At 38.1% G+C, this 25,762-nt stretch overlaps 1 protein-coding gene across 1 annotated transcript; it reads left to right on the forward strand.

Annotated features, from left to right (window-relative positions):
* Positions 1-482: 482 nt before the first annotated feature.
* RORA (RAR-related orphan receptor A) lies at positions 483-22,501 on the forward strand (the record flags this gene model as incomplete). Its single annotated transcript, XM_009698143.1, has 9 exons — positions 483-615; positions 8,915-9,056; positions 10,735-11,130; positions 14,334-14,455; positions 15,675-15,807; positions 16,452-16,559; positions 17,964-18,074; positions 19,429-19,541; positions 20,887-22,501. Coding segments are annotated over 9 exons (1,423 nt in total), but the record flags the coding sequence as incomplete, so codon positions are not given.
* Positions 22,502-25,762: the final 3,261 nt, after the last annotated feature.

Below are 25,762 nucleotides of genomic sequence, written 5' to 3' on the forward strand. Positions count from 1 at the left end.
AATTCACTTTCAGTTCAGAAACGTGAATTTTGGATTTCTCGTGTAAAATGCAGTTGCTATTTACCTTGTAACTTCTCTTTAGGATTGACCAGTCCTGTGAACTTGATAGCAGGATGGTGACCCCTCTGATAAAGGTGTTGCGTTCATTTTCAGGCAGGGCAAACTTTAAAATTACGTTTTATGATCTCACACGAGTAAGATTGGAAGAAACCTTTCTAGTGTCATCTTAGCTCTTTGGTCAAAATGTGAACTCTCCTATTCTTTTTGGCTTTGAAATGCTGATTCTAGCCTTCTTGTAGGTTCTTAAACACCTTCTCAAATGACCCATTTTAATAACCCAAAAGCTATTATATAACGAGCAGCCATAATTTAGTCCAAAGCTCTAGGGGACCCTTGCAGTTCAGCAATGAATAGTTAATGCAGTATAATGTTCATTATTAGTTTTCACTGTACAAATGCTGATCAGGGAATGCTTTTATAAGGTGTTTAAAAGAAAATGTAATTAACTGGTTGCGTGCTTCTGTTGCAGCTCAAATTGAAATTATTCCATGCAAGATCTGTGGAGACAAATCATCAGGAATCCATTATGGTGTCATTACATGTGAAGGCTGCAAGGTAAGCCTCTAAAATACTAAGTCTTAAAACAGCATTTAGCCTTTTGATAGTGATTATTTTCCTTCTTTTTAAAAAGCAAGCATTGCACTGAAGTTGGTTCAGTGGATTCCACTTCAAAGAATATGAAATCAATTGAGGATTCTGAAGTACTGGTTTTATTTGGGTTTTAAATATGGCATTTTTGTGACACCACACCACACATCCATCCCCCCCACCCCCCCACCAGTTTTCAGGACAAGCTTGAAAAATCATGCAGTTGTGCTGTGTTTGCCGTAAAGTGTCTCTCTCTGAATAAGCAGAAGAGGTACAGAAAGATGATCCACTTCTAGCATACCACAAGGAATCTGTTCTGTGGATTCACTTGAGAAGGTTTCTGGCTTTCTTGAATCTCTCTCTCCATTTTTGCTTTCTAAATTGCTAAGAAGCTGTGTTGAAATACGTGAGAGCTCCCTGACTTCTCAGTTTTCTTTTGTAATCCGCTACAGTTACAAATCTATTCTGTTTTGTGCAACATCATCTTCCATACCAATAGCAGATGCTACTGGTGTTCAGCATACTCAGGTCTTCCTGGAAGCAGTACCTATTCTTCGCAATGCAACCATTAGTGCGTAAGGTTTAGGCTTGGAATTTTTTCCTGGATTTGTACCTTCAGTAACTCTAGTGAAGAAGGATTACAGTAGAAGCATGTATATTTTATTTAGTTTGTCTCTCATAGCCAAGAATTAAATCGGACAACGCTAACACTAGGCCAGAGTGCTGTGAAGCTAATCACTCCTTTTTATCCCTAGTACAAATTACAGTGCTAGCTTGGGATGACACAGTCTGCGCAGCTGTGCTCTAGCTTGTTGCTTTCTTCATGTATGTACATGTTGCAATTTCATGCTGATAGGTTTTCTACTGTTAATCTGCACTTCAGGTGTAAAGAATTTATATTTATGACAGTTTTTAGTCTGCTCTCCTGACGTGCTTCATACTACCACCCATCTTCAAAAAGTAACTTCCTTGCTTTCACATTGTAGAGATTTCTTTTGTGTTTTTCCAAGGAAGATTTTTATGTTTTCATTAACACATTCTCTCAGTCTCATGGAAGTATAGGTAAGGAAGGAAGGGGGGGAGTGTGGAAATAATCTAAGAATGTTAGAATGATGCGGGACGGCACCTTCTGCCCTTTGTAACTGCTGTTGCTATGGAAAACTCAAGAAATGCACCAAAAATGCATTGATAATAAAGTGTTTACTTTTTTCAGCTTCATGTAGTTGAGCAGCATTTATCAAAATTCAGCTGTATCAAGTGGCAGACATTTGTAGTGAAAATTCTGCTGTATGACTGTCTTGTCAAGTTATGTTCAAGGTCCGAGACCTCTTTAATCCTTAAATGATCTGGGACCAGTATACCTGAGAGACCACCTCAAGATCCATGACAGACATCGTTGGCAGCAGACTGAGGTTAGCATAGTGCTAACGCTCGTCTCTGCAGAAACAGGCCTTTCCCAACATGGCTTGTTGCAGAACAAGCACAGGCTGCCAAAGGAAAGGAAGGTTGCCAGCGGTATTATCTTTTGCTTCATCTTCATGCAGTTCTTTGGCCTTGCCTTCTCCTAAGTCCTGTATGTGAGAAAAGCCCCCACCAAAAGCAGCAGGACGGCTGCATGCAGAAGGAAACAACAGAGCGCACCACGCTTGCAGTCACATCGGTTAGGACGTAGCTGGTAGGCACTTAGCCCTGCGGGTAAGAGACAGACATATCCATCGAGCGTTCTTCCATCAGAGTGACTGTACTTTCCTGGGAATAAATGCAAATGTGAGTTATTAGGAGAAAAGTCCTTTGTGTACCTCCAACAGTCAGAACAACAGATGCTAGCCTGATAGTGAGAAATGCTTGTGCAGTTCCTTACGCTTTAGAACAAATTATTTTCCTTCAAATTCTGTATAAACTGAGTTCTCTGGGAGCTCTGTGCAATCCTCGGTCTGCTTCTGAGAATCCCACCAGAACAGTCAGCTGGTGGGAAAGGGCAGAAGGGAAGGTAGGTATGCTTAACATGCTGAAACCCATTTGAACTTTGAAAGCAGAGTGTGCATGAATAAGTAAGACTGTGGCCCAACGAATGAAGTTAGGCATTTTCTCCTTCTCTTGGAGTACCAGAATAAAGTTTTCTAGCCATACAACTCCAAGCAGAATTTTAAAGCCAATGAATATCAAATTAGTTAACTAAGTTACTTCCCTTTCAGTAGGGAAATAACTCTGAAGCTCACTCTCCTTTAATGCCAGAGCCCAGATGACCTGCAAGTAGTGACAGATAGGGGAGTGCTAGTGGGCACAAGTCACAGGAAGAGTTTAAATGATCATGACCTAGACAGCATTTAAAATGCCCTGCTGTAGCAGATGGATTTTGTTTGTGCTACGCGCTTCCACAGTAATGTCAACAAAGTCTCACCCAACAGAACTATTTTGGCTGGTGAAAAGTTGGCATAGCTTGGCTTCTGCCAAATGAGCCAGGTGTGTATTGGTATGTTTTTTTTCCCCAGCTTTTCTGTGGCTATGATCTCTGCAGGTTTCAGCATGCTTACATTTCTCTTCATGTTATGCTAAACCTTCCTTTTTACAAAGTACTTTGCTATGAAGACCTAGCTCCTAGTCCTGCTCTCCGATTCCCGGAGCTGATGTCCTACACCAACAGACAGTCCCAGAGAAGTCAGCGTGGCTCTGTACGGGTGCTACAAACCCATCCATGTGCATCAGATTGCGGGATCAGGGCCTTCATCATCAGAAGTGAACAGATGTGCTGCTGCCCTCTCAAGCCAGCCCTGTCAAGAATGATCTACAGGCAGCAATAGCAGCAGCAAAGTGGGACGTTTTCAGCTCTTACTGTTTTTTGCTCCAGTTTCATGTGAACTTTAATGTTACTTAATAGTAATGTTAACTTAAGTGTCACTGTGTAAATACTAATAACCACCAGAAATATAATTTATTTAAAACCTAAAGTGAAGTTTTAGTTGCAAAGACCTACTCTGCAAGCCTAACCTGTATCATGTGTGAAATCACAAACTGACTTTTGCTGATCCTGTTGCTCTTCTACAGGTTTGTGACCCTTGCATTTCACGTAATTGAAAGCTTGCTGACCGGTTTTTGTTGTTATATTGCATTTCACATAACTAGAATAGAAGATTTGTAATGAAGCCAATTAGTGTTTCTTGAGAAGTTTTCCTCTCCCACCTTGCTATGTTGTTACTGGCTGTTTTTATGAAGTTAGTGGCTGTGTTTTGCACAAATGTCATTGAGGACTCCCAACCCATCAACCTGTTCAGCTGAATTTGAATCTGCCTTTAAAAAATAAAACTTAGCACCTCCTCCTATTTTTCTCCCCTAGTGAAAAAATTAAGTTTTTAGCCAGGGTCTGTTTTACACTTTATCTAGGAGAGCTCCTGTGACTCATTATAAATAAAACAGGTTTTGAAAGAGAGGGTTTTTTTTTCTACCTGACCATTGCTGATATCCAGTGTACAACATATAATGGGGGAAAAGGGAAGATGAGATTAATCATATAAGACTTTTACTCAGAAGCATGAATGAAGAATGACACAAAGACTGTATCACGACTCAGAAATATAAGTTTATTCTCCTGTGCAATCTTACACAAATACTACTATTGTAGTAGCACTACTGAAAAAACTAGTATCTGTATGGAGCACTTCCTCAACCATTAGTTGTGGGAACGCGTTAACAAGCTTTTGCTCTATATTGGGAACCATGCTGAGAAAGGAGACTGGTGTTTGTACACATCCATATTCTTTTATCATAGCTGAAAGTTGAATCCAGTTCAGTATTGTCAGCAAATACCTGAATGCTTCAAAAGGACATAGCAAAGCATTTAGTTTGAAATGAAGTTTTTGTTAATGAACTATGTCTTTTAATTTGCAGATGCAGTTACTTCCTTTGCTGTCGATAGTGTTAGTTCATGCCCAACCAACCCACAAATGCATTAGTGTGATCCCTCTCTTTACTGGACTGTTCACAGTTGGTCTCGTAAAACCATCCATGCAGGGCATTTCTGGGCATGTCTCACATTTTTAAAGGTTTATAGGTACTGGCTTTTGTCTCTTCTGTCTTTTAAGACCTAAGATGGTCTTGTACGTTGTAACTACAAGGAATGTCTCTGTCTGTTACTTCAGAAAACAATACCTGGTGTATTGTGACTTCCCACCTTTGTTCATTCATTTCATTCATTCACTTTCTTTACTAGCCAATTTTTCATTACTCTGTTGAATGTGGAGTGTCATATTAGCATTGCAAACATTTACCTCAAATTCATGCTTTTGAAATTTCTCTTTTTTTAAAAATTTTTTGTCTAGCCAATTTCAAGCAAAACACATTAGAAATGAGCTGGGTTACAGAAAGGGCTAGTATAGGCTTGTATAACCTGATAAACAATCTCACTCCTGCCTTTATTACATATGTAAAACTGAACATTTTTTCTATTTTCAGTGGTACTATAACTTTGTTATCAAATACTTTATTAACAAAGTCTATTAAACAATGTTGTCGCAGCACTCTCCTCCCTTTACAACGAAAATATGTTCTCATTGTCATAAAAGGGTTAAAAATCCAATTTGAATATTCACCTGTCTTTCATATGAAGCGTATTTTTTTGATGTTTCTTTGAATAAAATTTGTAATAGTTTGCTTTAGAAAACAGTAAAAGAATGACCCCCCAACTAATTGTTAATTGCTCAGAATATTGCAAAACTTAATGATACGTGGAAGTCTTCAAGTATTAGCCATAAATCATGGGATTATGAATAAGCCTTTGTTGTCACAGGCTTGCATACAGTCATTCCAAAACGTCTGCCATTAGGATGCAGCAAGGCAGCTGTCAGCTGTTTTCTTGTAATTAAACAGCCAATGAGCAGCTAATTAAGACATATGTGTATACAGAAGTGGAAGTGGGTATGTTAATGAACTGTAGGAATCAATTCATTAAATGAAAATTTGTCAAAAGACCAAACATGAGATCAGCATTTCAGCCTGTGCCGCAGCGGAGAGGGAGTCTCTGCTGTGCCATGTGGGACATCAGGGAAGCACAGCCGGCTTTTCCCCTGCTAAGGAGCAAGCTGAGACACAAACGTCTGTAATACCAAGCCACTGAGCAGCAAAGTTACTGAAACTATTAATAGGCTTTGCAAAAACTGCTATTTACATTTCAAAGTTCTTTTTTAACAAGTTGGTATTCAAACTGACTTGCAGATGAAAAGTTCTTGCACCCTTTTTTCCCAAACCTGATTTCTTGGCAGCATATGAAAAACTGTATATTGTGTTGTATATAAATAGGAGTCTGAAATGCAGAGATGACGCTATGGCTTGTAATCTGCTCTGCTCTTCTTCTGGCACTGTGTTAATACATATACATAAAAATGGAGACAGGCAAAGCTCAACGACGCCACATCAAAATCAGCTGGATCTTTATACTGACATCAGAAGGAGGCAGGGCTCCATGCACCCACTACCAGAGACCTTGGCTCAGGCTGTGCCATCGGTCAAAGCGGTGTAACACGGTGACTTTTTTTAGTGCAGCAGTTTTGTTCATGTGTTTGATCAAGAGGGGTCCACTCTGCCCGTGGCCCATTAGGCAATCGTCTGAATGTGAAATTATGGTTGTGAACATGCATGCAATTAAAAGCATGTGGCCTGGGCTGGTTTGCATAATGTATACACGTGTACCATGCATGCAGCTGCCTCCTCCTTCCTGGTAGAAAAATTATAGCTAGCTCTGCGCCTCTGGCAAAAGCGAGGAAATAGAACAACAGAATATAGCATCTCTCCTTTTCCTCTTCTAATAAAAGAGGGGAAAAAAACAACCTAGGAAGAAACTATATTTAATTACAGAAGGCTGCTGTAATAGGGGCTTCCCCACGTGTCTTATAATGATAGGAGAGCTGAAGGGCCACCAAAAGGTTAGAAAGCTCACAAATTAAATGACAACAATGTAGAAGAAATTTGAGAGTAAAAACCCCTCAGTTTAACTTAATTGTCAGTTCAATCCCAAGTCTCAGATACGTGTATTTCTGAGCTCTGGACAAGTTTAGATTCATTTCTGAAGTCTGAGGCAAGGGGCGTTTTTTGCTTTAACTACTGCTGCTGTTTTCAACATGCCCACATAACATTGTAGGATTTGTTTTTAAAAGCACTCTACTACATCTCTGGTTTGTAAAGTGCAAGTGTTTTTAAAGGCCCCAGTTTCAGGCAGTTCTGCTCTATTGAAAACTTAGCTTCAAGCTGTAACTTAGCTGATATATCGTACACTAAAATGTATTGAGCAGCTGTGTCTCTAGGGAAAATCTGGAAAAGCAAAAAGCACAGTATTTCCCCCATTATAATACTAAAAATAATCCTCAGCTTGACAAGACTACTCTTAATAAAGAGAAATATGCCAAACTGGCAATACTGACTCAGTATACATCTCAGCTAAAGGAAAACATATAGATCTTTGAGGTTATTGGGCCAGGTTCATGTTACATATTGATTAAGCTGACTTTCAGGATCTCCATGGTGGCAGAAGATTTCATACAGTTCATACGTGAGCATGTCATTCAGTACACCTGTTTTAAGTGTTTGGAGAACTGAAATTTGAAGGGACTGATAATGCGGAGATGCAGAACCTTGATCAGTAAGTCAGTGGTCACGTCGATACCTAATCCTGTTTTTCTAGTGAATCGCATTGCACTTGCATGTGTACTTGCATGTGTGCTTGCACTGGAGCAACAGGCTCCACTAAGGGTGCTAACAGAACTGGAAATTAAGCTGTCTACTTATCTAAGAGTTGGTTCCTCCAGAAGGATCAGTCATGATGTTGGAAAAGTAGAAATTTCCATGGTATTTCAGGTTTTCTTTAGGGTGAAATGCACTCAGACCTCAATACGTGCAATACTTGCAGTCTTGGTGACGATCATCTCACTATTGACAAACATTAAAAAACAGCTGAAAGTTCAGTCATACAGAAACAAAGACCAGAATAAATGGGTGAGAAACAATGTACAGGAAAACAGGATTAAAGACCAGCATCTCCAGTTTCTTCATTTTTTTATACTCCATGTTTCCTCATTAAAGCTTTAATAAAGGGGGCATAATTGATGAAGACTAGTGCCCTCCTCGTAAGATGGAGTGGAGGGCTTTATGTCAGTGTTTTGTCATGTTTCTGCCTGCAGGAAGAGTTTGCTAGGAAGTCTCTCACTTGGCGTGCAGCAGTCCTTCCTGGTGTTTATTTCACCAAGGGTCTGGACAGAGTGTGCGTGTGCCAAGGGACTCCAGAATGCGACCTTGGAATAAATAAAAAATTGGTAAAAGTCCAGCTTTAATTAAAAGGTGCCCAGCCTTTCTGAGGAAGTATTTTCTTTGCAGAGATGTTAATTAATCCATTATGTGGCAACATAAAACTAAAATACTGTGCTCACTGATCTCAAATGCCTCTTTAGAATGACTACATCTTCACAGAATCCTTGTGAAGTAAGTATTACACATCAGCTTATGTTTGGACAGTCTGTGGCAAAAAGATGAAACAAACTTCAAAGCAGACAGCTGGTGTAGTGGTTAATAACACGCACCATTCTGATGGAGAGAACTAAGTTGTAACTACTGCTTAACGTACCAGTGCTAACTTTCTTTGGAGATGGGCCTACCTATTGCAGTTGATTCAGAAAAGAGATAATACAAAAAGTCTGTTTCAGCTTCCCCCCTCCTTAAAAATCTAAATCCTGTGCCGAGCTGAACAAAACCTCGGTTGTCAGCATCAAACTAATTAAGAAAAAACATTTTTAAAAATTATTCTTTGTAGAAGGAACTGCTCAGCATCATGCTCTGTATTTTTAAACACATACATACAGTGGTGAGGCTGAACATCAGAGCCTGCTGTTGTCATCTCCAAAGAGCAGAACATGGTAGCAGCTGTTGAGTCCTCCCTATTTTGGAGACATCTGCTGACCCAGGAAATCGAGGAAATCTAGGTCTATAGTTAGGTTTATCTCATTTGGAAAGAACTGGTGTACCATTTGTAATATGGAATCTGTAAAATCAGTGAAAAAATGTGTAATTCCTTTATGTGTCACAACACTTCTTTATGAACTGTTTCCTACTAGTGACTGGGTTTTGTTTGTTTCTAGGAGAGAAAAAAAAACAATCCTCTTAACTTCCTTTAGTTGACCATAGTGCACTTGAACTTCATTTTCTGTTAGGTACGCTACCTTTCAGAGTCTTTATTTCCTCCATCAGTTAACAGCTTCTTGGCTTGTATTTTGCAATTCTATTACAGGGCTTTTTCAGAAGGAGTCAGCAAAGCAATGCTACCTACTCCTGTCCTCGTCAGAAGAACTGTTTGATTGACCGAACTAGTAGAAACCGCTGCCAACACTGTCGATTACAGAAATGCCTTGCTGTGGGGATGTCTCGAGATGGTAAGCTCTGCTAACACATAGCTTAATTGCAAAAGGTAAAATAATGCTTAGTATACTGTGTTCAACTAAAATAACACAGGATGTAAAAGTTATTTGTGCATCGGGCTGATAGTTAAGATCATTGAGTGGTTTTTATATGTTGCTATATATTCACATAAATATATATATAAATCAGGGCATGTATGAAGTTCTTGGATTTATTTTTTTTTCCTACTTATCTATTATAGTTCCCAGGTAAAAGCTTTGCCTCTGGTCACTTCTTGAAGATGCAGTTTTCAGTCTAATGTTAATACTTCCTCTATGTGTTCATTCCAATTTAAGTGACATACTGTAGTTGCAAGTAACACTCCAGTTGCCATATTGGTACAGATCAGAACTCTATCACAATATATAGAGAAGTTTAAACGTGTATAATGAATAATGGAAAAAATGCAAAGAGAAAATAGCACAGTATTTTTTCGAAGATAGAGTTCTGAAGAAAACGTGTTCCAGTGCTGTTAATATTAAGCTCACAATTATACCAAGTGTAATGACGAAAACTCACCTCTGTAAAATGGAAGCTTATATAACTCAATTAGAACTGGATTTGCAGCTGATACTCACACACCTCCCCCACAGATGTAATGAAGCTGCCATCGCTTACCCAATTTGAAGATCTAACTCAGTCTTTTCCCCGCCATAGTGACAGCAACACTACATGTTCTACAAATATATATGTGTTACTCTGTGTACATGAGGCCTGATTAAGGAAATTGTTTTCAGGTTACATTTACTTCTTGAATTACATTGTCTTAATTTTTTTATTGGGCATGACACTAAAAACCTGAAACGGTTGATCATGTAATGACTAGTCCCTCTGACATGTTTGCTTTCCTGTAGAAAAGTACAAGGTGGTGGTCACCTTCCTAAGTGATGGGGCTTTTACAGCTGATACAGGTCCCAGAGATCACATACTGTGTTCTTAGGAATTCCTTGCACATTGCAAACCAGCTGCTTCTGGCTTACACTTAATATTAATACTTCTCAAAGTAGTAATAATTTTGTGGAGAGATACATACACGTGTGTGTGCACATGTGCGCGCACACACACACACACACATATATATAGTTTTAACAGTAATTCACCAGGTAAAAATTTTTGCTTGTCACAGTAAGCAGCAGTGAAAGCAGGTTCTGTGGTTCTTTCCATGTCTTCGGTTCTAATATTGATAAAGCTTGCTTTTGATACTCTCTGAGATAGACTCCACATGTTTATACCTAACTCTAGGTTCACTTTGTAGTACGAATATACAGCTAGCAGGAATTGGACAGTACAGCTCAGGCCACCGTATCCTGTTTTAACTTCTGCTTTTCTGGGTAGGATTTGAACGCTGAAGAGATGCATCTGTCAATGTCAGTGGACATAAGAGAAAAATCTTTTCAGTATAGAAGTGGAAAGTTAATGAATTAAGCTAAAACAGTGACTTCGAATGGTCCATTTAAGTAGCTTGTTGAAACGGTCTTTTAAAGAGGTGCTGTAGCTATGTTACCTGTAACTGACAGAACTGATGCTTAGGTCTGCCCATCCTGCTGATTTACCTTTTATACTGTGTCCTTCCGTGTTGTATTCAAAGACCCAAGACAATTAAAATGCAGTAGTGGATTTAGAGATGTAATATATTGTGTGTCTGTATTTCAGCTGTAAAGTTTGGTCGAATGTCAAAAAAGCAGAGGGACAGCCTGTACGCGGAGGTGCAGAAACATCGAATGCAGCAGCAGCAGCGAGATCATCAGCAGCAACCAGGAGAGGCAGAACCACTAACACCAACATACAATATCACCACCAATGGGTTAACAGAGCTACATGATGACCTCAGTAATTACATTGATGGGCATACCCCTGAAGGTAGCAAAGCAGACTCTGCAGTTAGCAGCTTCTACTTAGACATACAGCCTTCTCCAGATCAGTCGGGTCTTGATATTAATGGAATCAAACCAGAACCAATATGTGACTACACACCAGCATCGGGCTTCTTCCCTTATTGTTCTTTTACAAATGGGGAGACCTCTCCAACTGTGTCCATGGCAGAATTAGGTAATGAGAGAGAAAAGCTTCCATTGTAATTGTCTTAATAGTACCCTTTGGATTAAAGTGACACATTTAGCCAGGTGACAGCGAGAATGCTGCTACAGTACAGCTGTGAGCATGTATGGGCATTCTTCTGTAAAGTGCACAATACCCTAATTGGGGTACATGGTGAACACCTTACGGAACTGGACTAAAAATCCCAGGAGCTTGTGGTTGGTCAGCTCTAGTAGTGTTGCTTTTGTTTGCAGTCCTTGTAATAGAACCCTTTGAATACTGATTAACAAGCTAATTTTTAGTGCTGAGCAAACGGACAGAGTATTTCTTTATTTGCAGATTATTTTTGAGCATTTTATCTTCTTTTTCATTAAGTCAGTACCCTTATTTTCTACCAAAAAGTGTTGAGGTTGATTTTCTTCTGCTCTTTACCTGTACCTGGGAAATATGAAACCAAAGCACCAGTCTAATCTGAGACCAGTTCTCCTAGCCACTGGTTGAAGAGAATCTGGCCCCAGATACTTAAGAAAATTTTTGAATGTAGCAAGTTTTGATAATTTCCCTACGAGCCTTATAACGACCACATCAATTAGCACGTTTTACTTTAAACTCTTCACTGAACAATTACACTAGGGCTGAATTCCACAACTATGACTTCTCAATGTCTGAGACTCGAGTTAGAGCGTGCTGTGTGAACTGTTTATAAGCAAACTGGAACAGGCCATTAGAGAAGACGCTTTAAGATTCTATTATATAAGCAGTCAGGCATTTAAAACTGATTTTGCTTGCTTAAGCAACATTTTTGCTAATTATTCCATTATGAACACCCAAAAATAGTTCGAGAACTCAGGTATTCCAAGCTAAATTTTTCTCTTTTTGCTAACTTTCTTTAAATTAGAATAATTAGAGACAAGTACATGATATGAAATCTTGCGTGTTTTATTTTAGTTTATGTTCTTCTGAGAAATTTTGCAGAGAGGAAGGGACAAGAGGGCTTACTTTTTAATGTTCTTACATTGCAGAATGCAGTTCTCTGCAATGCAGTTTGTTGTGACAGCCAAAATATTGTGTCTGGCTTGAGTTCAAATAACTTCAGTTACAGATAAGTAAAAATGAGAAGAAAAAATTAGGATAAAGGGTTAATATTTTGTGGGAGTTATTAAAAGCTCTACATTAAACCCACAGAAAAAAGAAAAAGCTTTTCCTTCCTACACTAGGTGTTGAGTTTGGAACACTGGCCTAAAATAAGTTTGTCATCTTGCTTACCTTTATTTACATAATGCTTGCATTTAAACCCTACAGAGCATGGTTTGGATGCCCAGAATTGACATTACTGAACAATGTTGGGACAGTGTTTGTCTTCCAGACTAAGGTTTCAATTTAGAAAGGTGTGGCTGTTCAATGAAAGTATTTAGGTGTGTGCTGAAATACAGTCCAGAACTGAGGTTTGTGAATAACACAGTAATATTTTACCTTCTGTATCCCGCAAGGGCACAGGTATAATGCTGTCAGTTGCTGCCAGCGAGAGCAAATATTTTAAGTACACACTTGAAAGAAAAAAAAATGTGCTCTGAAATACATGAAAGCTGTGATGACAATCGAAGTATGAACTGCCGTATGTTCTATGTTATTAATTGCTCAGGTAGCACATATAATCTGATTTTACCTCAGCTGTATGTTAAAGACTTTTCAGGTAGTAACTTACATCAAACTATTAATGCAGTATGATACTAAATGGACTGATAGATCCAGTGGTTCAATTTGTAAAGGATTGGGTTTGGTTGTTACCAAACAAAACAAGTTTCACAGAAGACCTAACGCTTGAGCCCTTCAGAATACCTCCATGTTGTTAATGACGACCGTTCCTGTTCATTTTATGCCTTTCTTTTCAGTGGCCTAACCTGCAAAAGCACCAACTGCAGAATTGTGTGAGACAGGTCACCAGGCCTCTACTTGTCACATGCTAAAATAGGAGAACAGACGCCTGTGAAGAGCTAGGGTAAAAAAGAGAAAGACAAATGTAGAAGTGGAATTCAGATTAAATGCTATTCATGCTTTTGAAGGTGTTCCTAAAGGTTTATGGAATCAAGTTTTATTAATAAATATAAACCTATCTTATGGGGTTTTTAACCAAGTATAGCAGCAGAAAATAGTTTATTTGGAATTAAAATGTTGTATGGAAATTTTAAGTCGTGCAGTTAACTAAGCGACTCCTCTAAAGCTGAAGAAAAAACCCTTGCGTCTTTAGTGTGTTTTGTTAATTGTCTGGATTCTCTCATAAGTGCATTTTCCTAATATTTTTTTAATTATATGAGAGTAGAAAAGAAACTTTTCCCTCGCAGGCAGCCTTGTGTCATAGTGTCCTGCTTGACAGAACACCAGACAGGTGGTAACTATCTGTGTTTCTTTATTAGAAAGCTTCTGTTGTATAAAACACAAATGAATTTAGCTTTTGAAGATCTACTGCCTGGCTGGCAGTGCTGTTATATTCCCTTATGTGATATGTAGTGTCCTGTATTCAGCAAGGCTGTCCACAGGGAGATTCTTGTACCCCATATTGAGGGGTCCATCACCTCGCTCATTTGGATTTTTTTCTATGGCTCTACTTAATAGTGTAATTCTCAGCCCAGATTTCAACGCTGACTTTATCTTACTAAAGGCAGCAAGGCCACTTACTGAACTTGCAACGGTTTGAATGCTCCCAAGTTTCACGATATTTGCCTTTATTTTGCAAGCTTTTCGATCTTGCAACCTTTATTTCGCACTCGCTGCTGTATGAGAAAGTAGCTTGTCCCCAGTAGAAGTTTATTTATTCACAAATAAACTCAAGTTCACCTAAACATCTTACAAGGTAGTGGAAGGACTCTGCTTGGTGTTCACACTCTGTGTGAAGATCTCGGCCCCGCTGCGGGAGCGGGGTGCGTGTGTGTGCACAGAGTGCCCTCTAATGGGGTGCGCCAGGCTCCGGGGGAGCCGGGCCAGCTGGGTTAAGGACCGGGCTTCTGCTTTGCTTTCTTCTGGCCTGTTAGCGCTGTGCATTAAATGTGTTTATTTTCATGAAGCTAAATCCAAGGTGATCTGAAATGAAAGCATTTTTTCCTAACGGCTGACCCTCTCCCCGCCCCCCTGTTGCAACTGGAATATGTTAGCTTTCTCACGTCTGAAGGTATAGCTTTGCATTTTTAATGTGTATCACTTTCTGGTCTTTCTTTTAGAACATCTTGCACAGAATATTTCCAAGTCACACATGGAAACTTGCCAGTACTTGAGAGAGGAGTTACAGCAGATAACATGGCAGACTTTTCTGCAGGAAGAAATCGAGAACTATCAGAACAAGGTATAAAATTATGCCAAACTATGGCATGCTTTTTTTAAAGCATGGTATTTCCATAACATGCTGCAAAATTCACTTTTTCACTGCTTTCTGTTTACCATCAGGAATGTATACTTTTGCGTATTTTCAAAAAAAAATAGAATCAAAAGCAGCAAGATGGTTACGATATCCTTTGCATTTGTGATTTTTACAGGTATGGGAAAAGGCAAAGCTGTATTCCTAAAATCTGCCTGTCTGTGATTGATAAACAAGGATAAGAAACCAGAGAATTTTTTTCAATCCTAAATGGCATATTATTTTCATTTCTTAGTTTGTAGTCTCCCAGATCAACAACAACAACAAAACAGCTGAAGCCACCAAGTTTCATAATTTTACATGGTGTGTTTTGTTTTGAGCCTATAAACGCAGAACTTTGTCAGATTTCCAGCCTTCAATGCCTGGTTGTAATCCTGATTCATTCTACAGTTGTCACTCAGTGTTTCAGTTCTAGCTGTAGAGTAGCAGCACAGCGCTGCCGTACCGCCAGTGGGTATTGTAAGATTTAATCAATGTTTGTGTTTCCAACATGCCTTCCATCCACAAAGTACCACCGAATGGCTACTTTTGGAAAACTGTCTTGGGAAGCACTATGAAAGCACACTGTTCTTTGCACATATTTTTCATTTCCAAAAAAAATATTTAACCTTTAAGTATATTATTTTTTCCACTCATTAGGTAATTTCATTCTGAATTATTATCAACATATGAAAAAAATCACTTTCTTGTTAACAAGATGCTCTTCATGTATGTATATCTTTATATGTATCCTTATGAAGACAAGAGAGTTAGATAATTTACATTCAGTAAAAAATACAGAAGTTGATAGGAAAAATGTGATTATGCCCTGCTAGTGTAAATGGGCATTTTCTTTTGATGCAGTGAATAAAATTCCCACTGAAATGACCAGAATCATTATACTTTGACATTTTTGGCTTATGAATAAAAATACTCCAACCTGGATCTTTCCTGATATCACTGAAGAAGTTTTGTATGTTTGCATTGTCACTCATCCACGTCAGGCTTTGGCTTTGAGGTTAATTCCCCTTGTCTTATAAGCAGACTGTAGCCAGAAGCGGTGGAGAGAATTCACTCTGCTTTTTTTTTCAACTTGGTTTTACTTTATGAAAATGGGCTTTCCAAACCTTGATTAGTAATTTTTCCATTCTTCTTCTCTCTCAAACAGCAAAGGGAGGTAATGTGGCAGTTATGCGCAGTCAAAATAACAGAAGCTATACAGTATGTAGTGGAATTTGCCAAACGCATTGATGGCTTTATGGAACTGTGTCAAAACGATCAAATTGTGCTTTTAAAAGCAGGTATGTGGGTCAGTTTTAAGGTCTGCTTCTATTAATTTTAACTGAGAAAGATGTTACCTGCATAACAGTGATTGTATACACATATATACGTATGTTGTACAACAATAATTTAAAATAATACAAGGGAAAAACCTTATAAATCGTCTGTGTCTGAAGTAATATGCCTTCTTAGTTACTCTGGATAGAATGAGTTCAAGTCTACGTACGAAATTTTCATTATGAACAAAGGGAGCAATGAATGTGTAAAGATGCAAAAGTTGGATTCACATTTTTTGTTTTGGCTTACTAATAGTGAATAACATATTTCAACATAAAAATCCAGATTGTTCTAAGCAAGATGTTGTAGAAGTAATGCAGTTTACAAATACTGGACAAAGTTGTCAGAGCTTCATGAACATAAATCTAAATGAGCTGCTTTGACTTCAGAGACTTCATTACTCTGATAAAAATTACTGGAGTTTATTAGCATGAACTAAGTTGCTCTAGCAAAAAACTTCTAAAGGGGTTTATGGGAATTCTTTTAATTCTGCTGTCCTACTCGATTGATACTGAATGCAGAGCATAGGGAATTTTTAAATACTCACTTGCTCTTTGCAACTGAAGTCTCTATTTAAGCAGTCAAACATACATTGTTTCTGTTTTAGGGTCTTTAGAGGTTGTGTTCATCAGAATGTGCCGTGCCTTTGACTCCCAGAACAACACAGTCTACTTTGATGGCAAGTATGCTAGCCCAGAGGTTTTCAAGTCCTTAGGTAAGGAAATGTCAAATGTTGTATCTTAAAAAAACCAGAACAAAAATAATAAGGTGGAAAAGCAAGGGGATGACTGCTTTGAAAAATTCAGGCTACAGTATTCGAATAAAAGCGCTCCAGATCTCAAAGTGCTTATTTTGTCAGTCATGCTGGCCGTCTTTGAGGCCAAGCTGATTTCAGGAGTTAAAACAGCTTAACTCTATGCAGTAAAGGTCTGTTGGTGTTGAAATTCAACACTTAGATCAGGGTAGAGCAGTTTGGACATACTTGTTGAGAACAGAAGCCCAGATTTCATATCTACTGTAACATTTCATATATCCTGTTGGAAAAGGCAGCAGATTTTTAGCTAATTTGGGATATACTGACATCACTGCTTTGAAGATCTTAACAGTGTTTTGTAGTATGCAAAGTCCAGTTATTTGCAGGTAAAATACTGGAAATCAATTTTTTTATTAAACTACAGTTTTTCATTTTGAATTTATTTCTGTATATTTTTGCTAATTTTAAAGGGATGCATTTCACTGGGTATAGATTTGGGATGTAAGCCATTTTGGAGGGTAGTGAAAATATGGCAGCGGAGAATGCTGTACAATTCCTGAAGTATTCTCTGCCTTTCTAAAACACCTCAAGGTACAAGGTCTGAGTGCAAACAATTCAGAGAATGCAGTATCAGATTTGGGTTTCAATGAAACATAACTTTCATCTGTTACCAACTACATCCAGAAATTTAGGCTGGGGTGGGGCTGAGATCTTCAGAGGAGAGCCCTCTTCCATCAGGTCGCAATCCCCGTGAAAGCAGGGCTCCACTTTTGCCAACTGCGTAACAGCATGTGTAACAGCAGCAGTAACCCGACTTACACCTGTGTGAGCCAGAGAATGGATGAAAGGAGACAGAGTTCCTTTTCTGCATGAAAAGCTTTCAGACCTTGGCTTCTCTCTTTGCTCCTTGCATGTACCTTGTATGCCTCTCTTCCCCCCTCTTGTGTGTGCTCAATAGTCTTAAAATCAGCACTTCCCAAGTACACATTTTGAACCTCCAGTCCACAGTGACATGAGAAAGTTCCATTTAGAGCAGAAACAGCGCTAAACCAATTTTGAGTTTGAAAATGGCTTGGATTTATCCATATTTACCCCAAAAGTACCAAATGTAGAAAAGATAACAGTGTGCAAAACCTTAAAAATACTGGTGGCCAGGGTGTGGGAGCTGGGGACTTGTGGGAATGGGGTAATAAGCTCAAGCACGAGTGAGATCTCACTACCATCACTCCACAGTCCTTAAGGAGAAGACCATTGATTATGAACTATTTTAATCCACTTTTCACCTCCATCAGAATAAATGAACAACTCTGTAGCTCTGAAGTAGTTTTAAACAATGTGGCATGAGCTCTACCTTCTTTTTGGCAGGTTGTGAAGACTTCATTAGTTTTGTGTTTGAATTTGGAAAAAGTTTATGTTCTATGCACCTGACAGAAGATGAGATAGCTTTGTTTTCTGCGTTTGTTTTAATGTCGGCAGGTAAGAGATAAAGGTTTGCTCTAGGTTTATTTGGTAGAGGTCTTTTTTTTTTAAAGTATTTTTAAAGATAATGTTAAGACTATCAGACAGCGTGAAATGTCATTATCTTTTTTGAGTGTCTCCTTCTTGACCAAAATTTTTATTTTAATAAACACATTAAAACTATGAGTTTAGGAATAAATTTGTGAAGTTGGAAATCCTAATCTAAGCCCTTGTTTTCCAAATTTTTGCCTCGTTGAGGACTCAGCTTCTTTTCAAAAGCTTAAATGCATGTGAGTGAGACCACTGAGTCAATCTAGGTGAGACAGGCAGAAGGCAGCCACTGAATGTATATAGTCAGCTTTCAATGTATGCAAGCTTGCAGCTGCAGCAGAATTATCTCGAGCACATGACAGAATGCTTCCAGTGTCACCTCAGGTCTGTTAAGCAGGGTTGCCATTTTAGCGTGGTACAAAGGCACTGAGGCAGCTTAGGTATTTATCCCCATTGTAAAACAGGGTACACTGAGAATTACGGTGCAGACATACCTGTCACCCCAAGAGTCAGCCTGGGTCTACCATACCCATGACTAAAATAACTGAATAATCTCAAGTAGATACATACAGTACTCCAAGTTCTGGGAAGGCTTATTAGGTCAGGTGAAAGAAGATACCGGTAAGAGAAAGTCAGTTTGTGTCTGACGTAACACCCAAGGAAATAAATGCTCCGTTTTTAGACTGCAGCATAGTGGAATCAGGAGTGGCGGTGGAAGAGTCCATTAGCAACAGTGGGTTTATTGAGACTATCATAAATACCTTCTCAGGCTGTTTGCCAGATCGGAAGTATGTTAGCCCTGTGTCTTAGTATGTAAGCCACAGGATGCCACAGTTCTGCCACACAGAGGATGTAGCAGCTAATACCACTTTTCTGCTAGGAAGTTTAGGAGCTTGCTTTTTTTTTTAATAGCTGCATATTTGCTTCTGATTTTTCTGTATGTCACTGTAGATCTTAGCAAGAAGATCCACTCCAACTACTTGTTCATTATGTGATCTATTCATTTCCCACTAAAAAGTTGCTAGCTTCATTTTGTAAATACCCTGCATTTTACAGACCTCATTAGCAAATGATTAATAAATCTTACTCAGATACGCTGCATTCTTCTAATTAAGGGCTTTTTTTTAAGTAAGTTTAAATGCACGTAGTAAACATACTCCAAAACCTATTAATTTTGAAACCTATTTTCTATATGAGAGTACCTAAGAAGTGCAAGGAAGGTTGCAAACAAGAAAGATGAATCTATAACAGACTTAGTACTTCCTGGTGCGCTGTGATTGATGCATGCAGTACTAGAGGTGTTAACTCCATTTATATTTAGATCGCTCATGGCTTCAGGAGAAAGTAAAAATTGAAAAACTCCAACAGAAGATCCAGCTAGCACTTCAGCATGTCCTACAGAAGAACCACCGAGAAGATGGAATTCTAACAAAGGTAAGGATCATACTGTGCCATGTCACATGACTGTGCAAGTATGCTTTCTCATGAATGGTATCCTAATTATGGTGTAAAAGCTTTTACGCAGTTAATTTGTTATCTATAAACCCATAAGTCTTTGTTCAAAATCAAGGTGCTTAGCTGAAACCATTTATTAAAAATTAGAAGAGGTGAAATGATGATGTACTAGGGAACAAGGTTGACAATGGTCTGAAAAGAACTATTTTAACACTGAACTTCATGAAAAGTAATGGAGGTTTTTTTTCCTATTTCTCTTGCACAACATTTCTGCCACACAGAATAGTATTTCAGTTTTACAACATGCATGCCTTAATCCTCATGAAATCTCTGCCTGCATGACAATTACATTGTTGTAATATGCAATACCCAAACTAACCTTGTTTTTCAGTCTTCCATGAGAAGTTCCCCACACAGCCTTTTTCTCAGCAGTTTTTCCAAATACTGATGCTTAGGGAAAAGATAAGAGATACTACATACTATTGTGCTAATCTGAAGTATCTTCACGTAATTTTTGAAAGCTGGAAAAGTGGTGTGATGTTAAAAAAAAATAATCTGAAGAACTGGGGAAGGATCGGCACTTCCTTACAGAGGTAGTTCCTTTTAGAACTCTACACAACCGGAAAGCTTATGCTTAGTTTCAGACCACAGAATTAATTACAATAGAAGCAGGATGGTGCAGCCCAGGCTTTCCAGATTGTCCTCATTTCAAATCCTAGCTCTTATAATTCTTTTCCCAGTGTATACTTTGGATACCTTTTGTTGGAAGAAAGTTTCTTCCATGTGCTTTGATACAAATAATTTACTCAGTAAGATCAGGGAGTACCCCAGTGATATTTTTGAAGTACAGATTCTTCTGGTCTGTTCCTTTTCACCTTATTTGGCATAAATTAAAAAAGCTTAATCTATTGCATTGCCAGTTCCCTCCATAATATTCACCGTGGGTTTAAAAGTAGTCAGGACTGCCTTCTTCCAAGAGAATGATGAAGTTGTATGAATGAAGATCCAGCCATGAAATACTTCTATATCAATCCAGCACTTGGTAGGCAAGTGAGGAAACCTAATGATATGTTTTCCTAGGAGCTTAAAGAAAAGATTATTTCACAAATAGCATTAACCCATTACTTAAATAGCTTCTTAGTGGCTTCCTCTTTTTTTTTTTAATCTAACATAACAAACATCCATGACTACGGCTCTGAAATGTCATTGTTAAGGTAAGCAACTGAAGTGAACTCAAAGTGTTTGGAGAGCTTTAATCCTAAGAACAAGATTGGGAGGCCTGGTTCCATATATGACCATATGACTTCTGTTCATTTTTTTACAGTTAATATGCAAAGTGTCTACTTTAAGAGCACTGTGTGGACGACATACAGAAAAGCTTATGGCATTTAAAGCAATATACCCAGACATTGTACGACTTCATTTTCCTCCACTTTACAAGGAGTTGTTCACTTCAGAATTTGAGCCAGCGATGCAAATTGATGGGTAAATGTATCACCTAAGCACTTCTAGAATGTCCGAAGTACAAACATTAAAACAAAAGAAAGGAGAAAAAAAAAAAGAAAAAAAAAAGAAAGAAAATCAAGACACTTTATATGGCCCTGCACAGACCTAGGGAGCCAACACACTGCACATCTCTTGGCGGTCGGGGTCAGGCGAAGGATGGGAAACAATGAAACAAAGTTGAACTTGTTTTTCTCATGCATATGATTTCCATTATGCCTACAAATATGGACCCTTTTTCTGTCTCAGCTTCTCAATCCTTGACCTCTGTTTACACAGACTGAGGGTACTAATGTCAGAAGGTTGTTTTCTCTTGTAGTTCACTGCCCAGACTTTTGACAGAACAATCAATTTGTTGATCAGAACAGAAAGTCCAGCTAGTAATCAGCGACTGGTGTGCATTGCAGAGATTTCAGCATCAGTTTGCACAACTTGCTCCTTGTTTCATGAAGGATGATTTTTTTCACCTACCACTGTTTGCCAGTAGACAGAACGGCATGAAAAGGGTCCATAGCAATAGCAACAATAGCATTATAATATATTACAGGGTAAATGGGCATGAAGACTATATATAGCAAAAGAGATATTGTTTATATATTGTTTTAATTAATATAAAATGTAGTTACTGGTATAGCTTTTCTTGTTGAATTGATAAGGCACTTTCATTTTGCACCTTTTTCTTTAAATTAAATGCTAGCGTGTTCATTGTTGTGTTGCATGTGCACCAGAAATTCAAGTTTAACTGAAAAAGGTTTGGCAGGTACTGGTACATTGGGAGGTATTTATGCTGCTGTTTTCCATGTTACTTTTAAAGAGAGGCTGGTCATATCCTGAAATGGTTACAGGTTTTTTTAAAAGAGTTGAAAATAATCAGAATTTTCTAAATTAAAATCAGCTTTTCAGCTGTTAAATTCAAAGGTACTTTTATTTTCAAATCTTTCAAACCTGGATGTTTAAAATTACATGCCTAAACACAAATTCAGATGCACAAGTCAAAAGCCTCATTTTCAAGGATGCTGAATTTCTGTGGTCAAAGTTAAACGAGGCAGTTACAGATCATTTACAAATGAGTAACGCAGCATCCTTGAAAATCAGGCTATTAAATAAAGTGTATTTCTGCCCACCATAAATCCAGGTTTGAAGGTATTTACCCAAGTCTGTATCGACAGTAAAAGTATGTGTGTATGACATGTATGTGGAAAAGTAATTTTTATACATAATATTACATACTTTTGTACTCCATATAGTAAACAATGCCTTCAAACTCTAGCCTAGCAAAATCCATAGGAGGTCTGTCTTTGACTTCAGCGAGATGAGGCACTGACCCATGTTCTTCCAGCATCCAGCAGTTCAATTTCATGTAGCTGAACGGAAAAGTCCATTGCTCTCTTTATTTAAAAAGACGCACTTTAAAGTTTATCAGATGAGGACAGACTACTAACAAAATAAAGGCACACTGTTGCTAGAAAGCATTCTTCTGTACTCTGCATAATGCCTGAAAATCATTAATATAGTAAGTCTGCATTCTGTAATTCTGAAATTGTGATTCCTGTATTGTATAACCAACCAATAAGCGGAATCTTGCAGTCTTTGTTATTATTAATTACCATTCCCTTTAGGAAGAATACTGTCTCTGAGCAAATTTGGCAAGTAAACCTAGTTCTGAAGGAAGCAGATTTATGATAAACAACATCACAAAATAAACTATGGCTGTTTGAGCCAGAGGTGCATAGTTGGTTCAAATGAGATGAAGATGTATAACTGGATGCCTTATAGGCCTACACAAATGAAGTTTCTGATGAAGTACATAAGAAAAAGCTAGGAATTTTAAAAAAAGAAAAAGGAATGAGAATGTGCTCCACTGCTTTAATTTGCAAGGATAAACAATCTCTTCTAGATATTATAGTCGTTGAGAAGTAACAGAAGTGAATAGAAGCACACTGAAGCCTAACTATTTTAAAAAGGAGAATTAGGTCAGTGGGTTATTATAAGCAAAATAGAGGTTTATTCTATGATTTGAGCATGTTTCCTTTGGGGTCAAATTAAGACATTTAGCTATGACACCTATTAAAAATGTTATAGTCTGCCACATCAGGGAAGCTTACAGCTACCACTCATCTCTGTGGTTTGAAAGGAGAGGGAGATGAGCATCATGTGTTTCTCCTTCAAAGCAGTGTGGCCCCGGAGTATGGGAGGGGAACCCCTGCACCTCCGTGAGCACTGGGATGGAGGTGTCAGAGGGCTTCTGGAAAAAGCCCACAGAACCATCCTGTTAGTGCTCCATCCTGCCTGCTCCCAAGGAGGCAGCTCACAGCCCAGCATGTGCTCTTTCCAGTCCCACTGAAACACTTGTCCTAGAATCATTGTTTACTTTATTGGAGTAACTGGCATGATATGGTACTTTCATTGTAATGCGTGTTCCTGTTTTTAAAGCAACCCTTTTAACTAACAAATGTTTTCTGAATGTGACCAGCCTTAGGTGCTAGTCCTGTAAAGATCAACTAAACTTAATTTCAGTGTCAACTAATGAATAATGAAGTAAGATCTGTACTTTTTTTAGAAAGTGAGATACAACTCCTACTTCTGACAATAAGTAGAATACCAGGCAAAATATTTGGGGATTAATTTTCAGTCACATCCTTTTCTTACCTTTTCCTCATGAATATTAGTACTTTACCAGGCATCTAGGTGCCAGTGGTTTGGATTGATATCTAGTTCAGCATATTTACACCCCTAAGTCATCGACAACACAGATTTTTGGAGCATTTACTAATAAAATACATAACCATAAAAAGGTTCCAGATAGGGCCTTAGCTGAAAGCTCGTTGTGTCTGAAAACAGCTCGTGAGGTGATCTTGCAGGCCAGAAAGTGCTGTCATTTTTGTACTGGCACCTTGTTAAATCAGGCTGTGCGTATGTAGCCAGGTAACTCTGCTTTCCTGATTGTAGTTAACAGCCAATTAGCAATAGACTATTATTTTTGTTTAGCTCTTCATAGAGAGGGGAAAAAAGGGATACAGCTTGGCAGATGTACCGATAAGACTTTTCTGTTGCCAAGGAGGCTTTTATGAAAGGGGACGTAGAATAACGTCAGAATGGCTGGTCAGAGTGAGGGCCATGTAAGAACCCAAGGCAGCAGAGGAAATGCACTCTGCAGAACCTCTGAGACTATGGCCTGGTATCAGATGATCAACAGATTATTCAGTTAAAAAACATATTTGGGGTCAATGGATATTCACATGAGTATTTTCATAATCTGCCCAGTTCACTACAAACAAAAACATGAGGATAGCTGAAGAGAAAGGAGCAATACATTGTTTTTGAATGATCTGTTCCTTAAAGTCTGCAAAGAGATTTTCATGGGGTGTTATATCTGTCCACAGAGATGTTTTGTGGCTTTGTAGGAAAGAGATGCTATACAATACTGTCATTTGAACCACCCTAATATACTTCAACATCTCCAGCGTTGTTTGACATTTTGAAAACAACAGGATTAGGTGAAAAGGGAGGCTGTTTTTAAGTTTGGTTGTTCTTTATTAAAGCTTATCTGTCTTAGTATGGATACCAAGATATCTCTGTGTGTGTGTGTGTGTGTGTGTGCGCGCGCGTGTGTGAGAGTACATTTGTTTGCACACATGAATATATGCGTGGGTACGTGTGAGTGGCTGCTTCTAGGCTGTTAAGTGTCAATGGAATAAAGAAAATGTATTCAAAATACTTAAGTCAAAAATAGAAGGTGGAAAAAAGATTTATTCTATACAAAGCCTTGTCTGGACCACTTTAGAGAGACTTCTATTTTTTTAACCCTTCTATAAATGTTTGATGGCACTTGAAATATTCCTGCAATAAAATGTGATTTGTGTAAACATTAAAAAAAAAAAAGATTTTGTAATGTGAAACAATGAAAGAAAGTAATGTAATTTTTCTAAAAAACAAAAAAAACAAACGAATGAACTTTGTATTATTTTCTTGATGGAATTTGTCTATTTGTCTTTGGAAAACTTTTTATTTCATTGAATGTGCCATAGTAGAGGTGTGTTTTTCTTTTTCTTTCTTCTTTTTCTTTTTTTTTTTACATTTTAGATTAAAGGAATAGCTGTGTTCCGACATTCCAAAATGCAAGATGACATAGCAGTCATGATTAAAAGGTTTGATTAGTAAGCTTCAATCATTGTTGCTTTTTTTGCACATGTTCTTCATTCCTCTACAGTGCAATATGTACATAGAGCACTTGCGGGTGTAACCTTGATCCCTCAGGGAAAAATACATATTTGTACAGGATTTTTCTTTTTTTTGCCTTTTTTTTTTTTTTTTTTTTGCTAAGGAATGTCGATTGAATCACTTGTTGTTGTTGAGGGGCAGCCAGATAATAATCCTAAACCACTGTCGCAAAACATTGATTGTTTAAATTTTGTGCCCTTTTATTATTTAAAAAAAGAAAAATAAAAGTTATTTTCTGACAGTTCTTTGTGCTGATTGGTGAAAAAAAGGGTAAATAGATAAGCACCTTATGATTGACTTAACTGTGAATGACAATCCATCTCGTTATGAACAACAGAAGCCCTATCATTTTGGAGCTGGGGTTAAGAGTCAGAAACTAATGTGCTCAGGGATCTTCTAAAACTCTTCAACAGGGTGGCCAGTACTACTGGTGGAACAAATTACTTTTTAAAAAATATACTAGTATTTCTTCCCTC

The sequence above is a fragment of the Cariama cristata genome, unplaced genomic scaffold (assembly GCF_000690535.1).
Source record: "Cariama cristata isolate BGI_N322 unplaced genomic scaffold, ASM69053v1 scaffold8044, whole genome shotgun sequence".
In the NCBI taxonomy this organism is placed as follows: domain Eukaryota; kingdom Metazoa; phylum Chordata; class Aves; order Cariamiformes; family Cariamidae; genus Cariama; species Cariama cristata.